The 8,929-nt window shown below is 47.1% G+C and overlaps 1 protein-coding gene across 1 annotated transcript in view; it reads left to right on the top strand.

Annotated features, from left to right (window-relative positions):
* The window catches only part of IRF3 (interferon regulatory factor 3), a 12,481-nt gene extending 5,922 nt beyond the window's left edge, over nt 1-6,559 (top strand). Inside the window, 5 exon segments of the mRNA XM_081165714.1 lie at nt 5-85; nt 563-673; nt 2,228-2,596; nt 3,560-3,678; nt 5,900-6,559. Coding sequence (XP_081021840.1) covers nt 5-85; nt 563-673; nt 2,228-2,596; nt 3,560-3,678; nt 5,900-6,064 — 845 coding nt within the window. The 3' untranslated portion in view covers nt 6,065-6,559.
* The last annotated feature ends 2,370 nt before the right edge of the window (nt 6,560-8,929 follow it).

The following is an 8,929-nucleotide window of genomic DNA, read 5'->3' as shown; positions in this document are numbered from 1 at the left end:
CTTCTTGGATCTAGAGGAAATAATGTCAGGGCCAAGCCGAGATTGCAACCATTATCCCTTTCATCTAGTGTGGGAGGAACCAAAGGTAGATCTTCTGTGTGCTTTGTGGTAGATCAGCAAGGCCTTCCGACTCCCAGTTGCTGAACAGCAACAAAAAACAGTTCCCATCTCCTTAGGAACAATCTAGTAGATATTTGTTCTGAAAGTGGCGGGAATTGCGGCGTTGTCAGGCTCCCTCTCTCTGCCAACCTAGCAGTTCAAAAGCATGCCAGTGCAAGTAGATAAATAGGTATCGCTCCGGCGGGAAGGTAAACAGCATTTCTTTGCGCTGCTCTGGTTCGCCAAAAGCGGCTTAGTCATGCTGGCCACATGACCCGGAAGCTGTACGCCGGCTCCCTCGGCCAATAAAGCGAGATGAGTGCCGTAACCCCAGAGTCGCCTTTGACTGGAGTTAACCGTCCAGGGGTCCTTTACCTTTTTTTACCTCTCTCTCGATTCTGTTTTTGTGTCTGTGTTGGGTATCAAGTGCTTGCTTTGTCTTTTTCTCTTCAACCATGTTTAGGAGGAGAGAATCCCGCTTTCTGTGGAGGCCTGCCCCCATCCGAGTTGAATCTAGTTCCACCCACAACTGCAGCATCTCCCCTGCAGAACTTCTTGAGTAGTGATACTTTTGGTGAGCTGCTTGGATCTAAAAGAAGTACCGTATTTTTCGCTCTATAAGACGCACCAGACCACAAGACGCACCTAGTTTTTGGAAGAGAAAAACAAGGAAAAAAATATTCTGAATCTCAGAAGCCAGAACAGCAAGAGGGATCGCTGCGCAGTGAAAGCAACGATCCCTCTTGCTGTTCTGGCTTCTGGGATAGCTGCGCAGCCTGCATTCGCTCCATAAGACGCACACACATTTCCCCTTACTTTTTAGGAGGGAAAAAGTGAGTCTTATAGAGCAAAAAATAGGGTATCTGGTCCCTTTGGCGCTGCTGTGCTTTTAAGTAGTAGAAATCGGTATAAAGTAGCAGGTGGAGAACTCCTTTGGCTCGGTGGGCCAGATCTTTATTCCCACCCACCCACCCTCCTAGGCCAACTTTGACATCAGATGATTGGCAGGCTGGGGGAACCATCTGACAAGTTGTGAAAATAAAATCGATTGGCTTGTTGTTTAATACAGTGGTACTTAGAGTTAAGTACTTAATTCGTTCCGGAGGTCCATACTTAACCTGAAACTGTTCTTAACCTGAAGCACCACTTTAGCTAATGGGGCCTCCCGCTGCCGCCTTGTGATTTCTGTTCTCATCCTCAGGTAAGGTTCTTAACCTGAGGTACTATTTCTGGGTTAGTGGAGTCTGTAACCTGAAGCGTATGTAACCCAAGGTACCACTGTATATATTTAGCCCAGTGAAAATAGCTTGGAAGCTGAGCTGACCCACCAGCCATCATCTGTCTTGCTCATGATCTCTCCCCCCGATAAAGGGAACCCTTAGCGCTCGTATATTTCGCCAATCAGGTTGAGCTTATAACTCAAAACCTTTCCCTCCCAGGTTGTTTTTGCTGCGTTGGCATCACCAAAGTGACCTTCCTGGGGCAGAAGTGCCCAACCTCACAGGGCTGTTGTGAGAATTATAGGAGTGGGGAGCTATGTAGACCACCTTGTGCTCCTTAGAGGAAAGGTGGGATATAAATGCAATAATGAATGAACAATATCAGTTGGGGAAGATAGTCTGCAGTCCCTATTGCACATAGCTGGGAGTGAATGAGGTGCCACATACAGTCATACCTCTTGTTACATTTGCTTCAGGTTAAATCTTTTCAGGTTGTGTCCCACGGCGACCCAGAAGTACCGGAAAGGGTTACTTCCGGGTTTCACCACTCACACATGCGCAGCTGCTCAAAAATGATGTCACGCGCATGCACAGAAGCGGCGAATTGCAACCCACAGAAGCGGGTTGCGTTCTGCTCAACCAGAGGTACCACTGTACTTTGGAGGACTTACATATAAGACTGTGCTGGTACATTGAATGGGTGATTTCTCTGGAAGAGGTTTGGCAATTTGCTGCTCTCTGTTTTCAGCGGCCGTTCCAGAATGATACTGGCTGCTGCACGAGCAGAGCAATAAGTCGCTCTCCTCCTGGGGGAATAGCAAAGGCTGTGTCTCCTGCTGCTGGGAGACAGGAAGAGTGGGTGGTGTTTTGCACCTGGCTCCCCCAAACTATCCCTCTCTCCTCCTCAGACTCAGATTTCGAGGTCCGAGTCTATTATCGGGGTCGGCTGGTCCTCGCCGACGTGTTCAAGAACGTGCGAGGCCTGTGCTTCGTGCCTCCAGGCTCCCAGGGCTGCTACCGCGATTTGGCAGACGTGGTCCTGCCTGACCCAGTCTGCTTGAACGACAGCCTGCAAGTGACCTACACTCAGCGCCTTCTGCGAGGCGTGGCTCCGGGGGTGGTTCTCCGTATCGAGGGTATGACTCTGTGTGGCATGCGCCAAGGCCATTGCCACGTGTCCTGGAGCCAGTCAGAGATGCCTGAAGACGAGACGCCTCACGGGGTTCTCCTGAAGGAACAGTTGGGTCCCATTTACAGCCTGCAGCAGTTTGTGCCAGGTATGCAAGGGCTATGTTGCCTGTCCCATAAGGGCTCCTGGGTAAGGGTTCGTTTTCTTAAGGGCTCACCCTCGCTGTTAAGAGAACTTTTGCAACAAGTTTTGATTCTCTTTCCACCACTGCTAGAGGGACAGGCACTCAACTCACATGCCAACTGAAATACAAGTAAATGGTTGTGCCTTCAGGACAGGGATGGGGAATCTGTGGCTCCCCGGATGTTCATAAGACTCCTAGTCCTCCTGGATTGATGCAGTGGGGAAAACATCGAAAGCAACTTATTACAGTGGTTCAGGGATGCGGGTGGTGCTGTGGTCTAAACCACTGAGCCTCTTGGGCTTGCTGGTCAGAAGGCCGGCCGTTCGGATCCCCATGACAGAGTGAGCTCCCATTGCTCAGTCCCAGCTCCTGCCAACTTAGCAGTTCAAAAGCACACCAGCGCAAGTAGATAAATAGGTACCAGTGTGGTGGGAAGGTAAATGGCGTTTCCGTGCGCTATGGTTTCCATCACGGTGTCCCATTGTGCCAGAAGCAGTTTAGTCCTGCTGGCCACATGACCCAGAAAGCTGTCTGTGGACAGACGCCAGCTCCCTCGGCCTGAAAAGCGAGATGAGCACTGCAACCCTAGTCGCTTTTGACTGGACTTAACCATTCAGGGGTCCTTTACCTTTTTACATTGGTTCTGATCTTACCTTCAAGGTTGTGTTCCAAGAGTGGCACCGGATGAACGCTCCTCAGCCCCATGGCACTTGGGCTGCAGGGTTCTGTCCTCTCCCCTGTACTATTTTAGCATCTTTGCCAGGGTGGTCTAACATGCAGCCTTTTTGGTGGACCTTGACAACATTTGATACCCCTCCACAGCCCTTGCGCCGAGTTAAAGGCCACAGAGATAGTAATCAGCATGCAGCTACCAGTTGAGGAACTGATAGGGCTTTAGAATATCTCTTTCTCTCCTTGCCTCCCCAGACCTGGTTGGATATATGGAAGGGAAACAGGGATCTCCTAAGTACACCTTGTGGTTATGCTTTGGGGAAGATTGGCCAGACACCCGCCGGCCCTGGAAGAAAAAACTGCTCATGGTGGAAGTAAGTACTTCTGTCCTTTTCCATGCTTTGCGTAAGCACCGTCCAATATGCTGCTCTTTTCCACAGCTCAGAAGCAAACATCTACAAGTGCTGCCTCTAACTGATTTAACAAAGCTGATTCACTGCAACCAGGGTTGCTCATGCATGGTTTGAAAAGTGGGGTATACTTTTAGTCTGTTCTTGGGGGGCATCTATGAGCTGGGGTGGAAGGAAGACCTGGAGATTAATTCTGCCACAGTCATTGCTTGGAACATGTCCTCCTGCACTATCTTGCTCCTGTTTATTCCAAACCTGGTGTGGGTCTGAGGTACTCACAAAAAGGCTATCCCATCATACTTTGACCCAGGCATAAAGATAACTAAAGCAGATATCGCTAACACACCTTGAGAAGCTTTACCACAGGCTTCCTCAACCTCTGCCCTCCAGATGTTTTTGGCCTACAACTCCCATGATCCCTAGCTAGCAGGACCAGTGGTCCGGGATGATGCGAATTGTAGTCTCAAAAACGTCTGGAGGGCCGAGGTTGAGGAAGCCTGTTTTATTACTCAGGTCAGAGAAATGTTGACATGAGCAGTGAAAGTTCCTTTGTCTGAGGATTCACTGTGGGACCTGTGGACCTCCAGATGTTGTTTGACTACAGTCCCCATCAGCCACAGGCAGCAAAGGCCAGTGGTCAGGGATGATAGGATTTGTAGTCCAGCAACATCTGGAGGACTACAGGTTTCCCCTTCCTGCTTTATTGCGTATGAGAGAAGAGGGAAATAGGATATTGGCTAAGGTGACACATGCATCATTTTTGAATCAAAGCACATAGGAAAATCTTTACAACTGTTTTATACAGTGGTTCCCCGCAAGACGAATGCCTCGCCAGACGGAAAACCCGCTAGACGAAAGGGTTTTCCGTTTTGGAGGTGCTTAGCAAAACGAATTTCCTATGGGCTTGCTTCGCAAGACGAAAATGTCTTGTGAGTTCCTGCGGGGTTTTTTTCCTCCCCCCCTTTTTCCCAAGCCGCTAAGCCACTTATCAGCTGATCCTAAGCCGCTAAACAGCTGATCCGCTAAGCCGCTAAACAGCTGATCCGCTAAGCCGCTTAACAGCTGATCCGCTAATGGGCTTGCTTTGCAAGATGAAAAAACTCGCGAACGGATTCTTTTCGTCTTGCGAGGCACCACTGTACACAGGCGGGATTATGTAAAACTAAGATTGACGGACCGTGATTTCTTGAACTGAGTAACAGGTCCTTTAAGTCTTGTAAGTATCTTAAAAATCAAAGCCTCAGCCTCCCTGTGCTTAAGCTAGAGAATAAGATTATTCAGTGGTAAGGGTAAAAGCAATGATGTCATGCAAACCAGCTTGGGGGTGTGGGAGAACTGGAATTGGGAGTCCTAACAAACATGCGAAGGACCACAGGTCCCCATCCCTGCAACAGATAGTCTACATCATCTACAGCTTTCATAGGGACTTACCTTTTTGCAAAATTGGATACCTGGTCAACTGTGGGTACTTATTTAGCTGATAAATATGTACAGTGGTACCTTGGTTTAAGAACGATTTGGTTCACAAGCTCCGCAAAACCGGAAATAGTGTCTTGGTTTCAGAACTTTACCTCCGTCTAAGAATGGAATCCGAACGGTGGAAGGCCTCATTAGGGAAAGCATGCCTTTGTTTAAAATGGTTTTGGTTTAAGAACAGACTTCCGGAACAGATTAAGTTCATAAACCGAGGTAATACTGTAAATATACAGTGATACCTTGGGTTATGAACTTAATTTGTTCTGGAGGTCCGTTCTTAACCTGAAACGGTTCTTAATCTGAGGCGTGCTTTCGCTTCAATGCTGCCGCTGGCACGCGATTTCCGTTTTTATCCTGGGGCAAAGTTCTTAACCTGGAGCAACCACTTCCTGGTTAGCGGAGTTTGTAACCTGAAGTGTCTGTAACCCAAAGCGTCTGTAACCCAAGGTACCACTGTATGTCCATTAATCAGCAAAACTCTGTAACCAAAGTCTGTTTTCACTGCAGTGGGCAGAGCGGTTCCCTCTAAGGTAGCCCAGCCCTCCCTCCTTTTATGTAGCCCTGGGGATAAAGTGGGAAAACGCTATAGTCTCTGCCCTGCCACACATGGTAGGCAGTTCTATTAAGTACCAGGGAAGAACTAAATGATCGGAACACAAGCGGCAGCAACTGTTTTGTTCTCGTTCTCTCCCCACTTCCCTTTTCACAGGTCATCCCTAAGACACTGGAAGCTCTCTACGAGTTGAGCCAGTCCAGCGGGGCCTCATCGTTAAACGGAGCAGAGCCGGACTTAAGGATATCGGATTCGCTGCAAGGATCCTTTCTGGACCAACTGAGAGAATGGCAAGAGAAGATGGAGGTGCAGTTTAATTAGCCGCGCAAAACTTTTATCCCTCTTCTTTCGGAGATAGCTGCAGATTTGGGTCCTCTTCCTCAGACAGCTTTCGTTGTTTCTCTTACGCAGAATCGACACTCCTCTTTGCCAGTCCTGAGAAAGGGGCATTCCGGCAGCCCCTTTGGTGGAGATGGTCACTGCTCACTTGCACAAACCTTCCACTGAGACAGCTGTCAGCCGCTGTCAGTTTCTATTAGCATCCGTGCATGCAGAGGATATTCAAGAGTTTGGGGGGGGGGTTCGTTTGGGTTTTTTTGCTTCATCCATTCTTGTTCATATCGTTTGTTGGTTTCGTCGCAGGCATCACGACCACAATCAGCAGCTGAACATGGCAAAAACACGCCTCTTTAACTAGGTCTTTGGCTGTTAAACACTCTCTGGCTTTTAAAATGTGAGGGCTTTTTCTTTATTATTATGTTATGCACTTTGTGTTTTTATTTTGTAAACCGCCCTGTGATCTTTAGGTGAAAGCCGGTATATAAATTTAAGAAATACAGTGGTGCCTCGCAAGACGAAAAGAATCCGTTCTGTGATTCTCTTCGTCTAGCAGCTTTTTCGTCTTGCAAAGCAAGCCCCTTGACGGATTAGCGGCTTTTAGTGGCTTATCGGATCAGCTGATAAGCGGCTTAGAAAAAGGGGGGGAAGGAAAAAAAAACCCGCAGGAACTCGCAAGACATTTTCGTCTTGCGAAGCAAGCCCATAGGAGATTCATTTTGCGAAGCACCTCCAAAACGGAAAACTCTTTCGTCTAGCGAGTTTTCCGTCTTGCGAGGCATTCGTCTTGCGGGGCACCACTGTAATAATAATGGCAAAAACTAGATTTATCATCTCTTGAGTGTCCCAATTATGCTTAAGATTTAATGTTACTTTTTACTGCTTCTTGTCTGCAATCTTAGTGTGTTTTTTTAATCTCACTTTTTAATCCACAGTAATTCTGATGCAGGCTTGCTGTTTTTCTTAAAAATCATTAGATGCACCCAGTCCTTTCTTTTGATGGTGCTAAGACGGTAGCAAGTTTTTGCCAATTCTCACCCTGTTTGCCCTAATATAACTCCAATCAGTCTCCTGCCTTTTTCCTTATTTCAGTCCTCAGCTCTGCTAATCATCTTGTTATCTATAAACTTATTTTAAAGTCTCCTCCCTCCTCTTGACATTATTCCTTTCTCTCCATTTCTCCTTACATGATTTCATTGGTTATGCACTCCTTAGTCCACTCATTGATCTGAGTACTTTTAGTAGAACAAGATTTAATTAAAAATATCATCTTCTGGTTTTATGTCCCCTCCCTTTTTCCTCTTGTCTGCAGTCACTTGTTCTGGTTATGTTCACACGCCTCTAAACCACGATTTGTTCAATAAACACAAGAGTAGTTTTACAGACAAGCAAACAAGCAACAACTGGTTTCTTCAAAGTATGACTTGTTTTCCAGCTGTTTTTGCCTTGTTTTCCTATAGTGCCTGGGGTGGAGCTGCCAAACAAACCATAGTTAAGGCTGTTGGGTGCAGGTATTATGCCAAACTATAGTTTGAACAAACCAGTTTATAAGCCAACAAAATCCTCCAATTGCTTCACATTAAGATTGCCAGAAAACAAACCATGGTTAGTCTGCTGGGTTGGGTTTGGATGTTCAAACTAAGTATGCTGGGCTGCATCAATAGGAGTATAGCATCTAGATCAAGGGAAGTAATAGTGCCACTGTATTCTGCTCTGGTCAGACCTCCCCTGGAGTACTGTGTCCAGTTCTGGGCACCACAGTTCAAGAAGGACACTGACAAACTGGAACGTGTCCAGAGGAGGGCAACCAAAATGGTCAAAGGCCTGGAAACGATGCCTTATGAGGAACGGCTAAGGGAGCTGGGCATGTTTAGCCTGGAGAAGAGGAGGTTAAGGGGTGATATGATAGCCATGTTCAAATATATAAAAGGATGTCACATAGAGGAGGGAGAAAGGTTGTTTTCTGCTGCTCCAGAGAAGCGGACACGGAGCAATGGATCCAAACTACAAGAAAGAAGATTCCACCTAAACATTAGGAAGAACTTCCTGACAGTAAGAGCTGTTCGACAGTGGAATTTGCTGCCAAGGAGTGTGGTGGAGTCTCCTTCTTTGGAGGTCTTTAAGCAGAGGCTTGACAACCATATGTCAGGAGTGCTCTGATGGTGTTTCCTGCTTGGCAGGGGGTTGGACTCGATGGCCCTTGTGGTCTCTTCCAACTCTATGATTATGTGTGAACCAGGCCACTGGCTTCTAACTCTGCATGGAACTCCCTACCTCTGCCTCCCTGGTTTCTTCTTTCAGAAAACCAATTTATTCTGGACTGCATTTCCTTTCAACAGGCCATTACAGGTTTGGCTATACAGTACTCCCTCTCAGTTTCTTCCCTCCCTTCACTTCCTAATGATACTGGTTAGATTTTAAAGCGTGACCCTGCGAAGCAGAGAATGATTTTTCTAAAATGTGCAGTACATTAGTAATTTTAGTCACTTCATAAATAAAACTAAGACTATGTACACACCATTTCAACCCCTAACCTGCCATGATTTTGAAGGCAAGAGCAGCAAAGAGTTGAAGAATTCAATACAAGAAAAGCCCCGCAGGATCGGATCAGAGGTCCAGCAACTAGTACAGGGAAGGAACTATCCTGCCTCTGAACCTGGAAACGCCACGCAGCCATCATGATCAGTTACCATTGACAGACTGATCCTTCTAATCCCCTTTTTAAAGCCACCTAAGCCAGCGGCTGTCTCATCTTGTGGCAGCGAATCCCATGAATCATTATACACTGTGTGGCACTTTCTCTCATCTGCTCTGAAACAACCTGCCAGTTCGTTTCACTGGATGACCAAA

The sequence above is a fragment of the Podarcis bocagei genome, assembly GCF_964188305.1.
Source record: "Podarcis bocagei genome assembly, chromosome: 13".
Lineage (NCBI taxonomy): Eukaryota > Metazoa > Chordata > Lepidosauria > Squamata > Lacertidae > Podarcis > Podarcis bocagei.
Note: the sequence above shows the minus strand (reverse complement) of the source record. Positions and strands in the feature narration are given on the sequence as shown.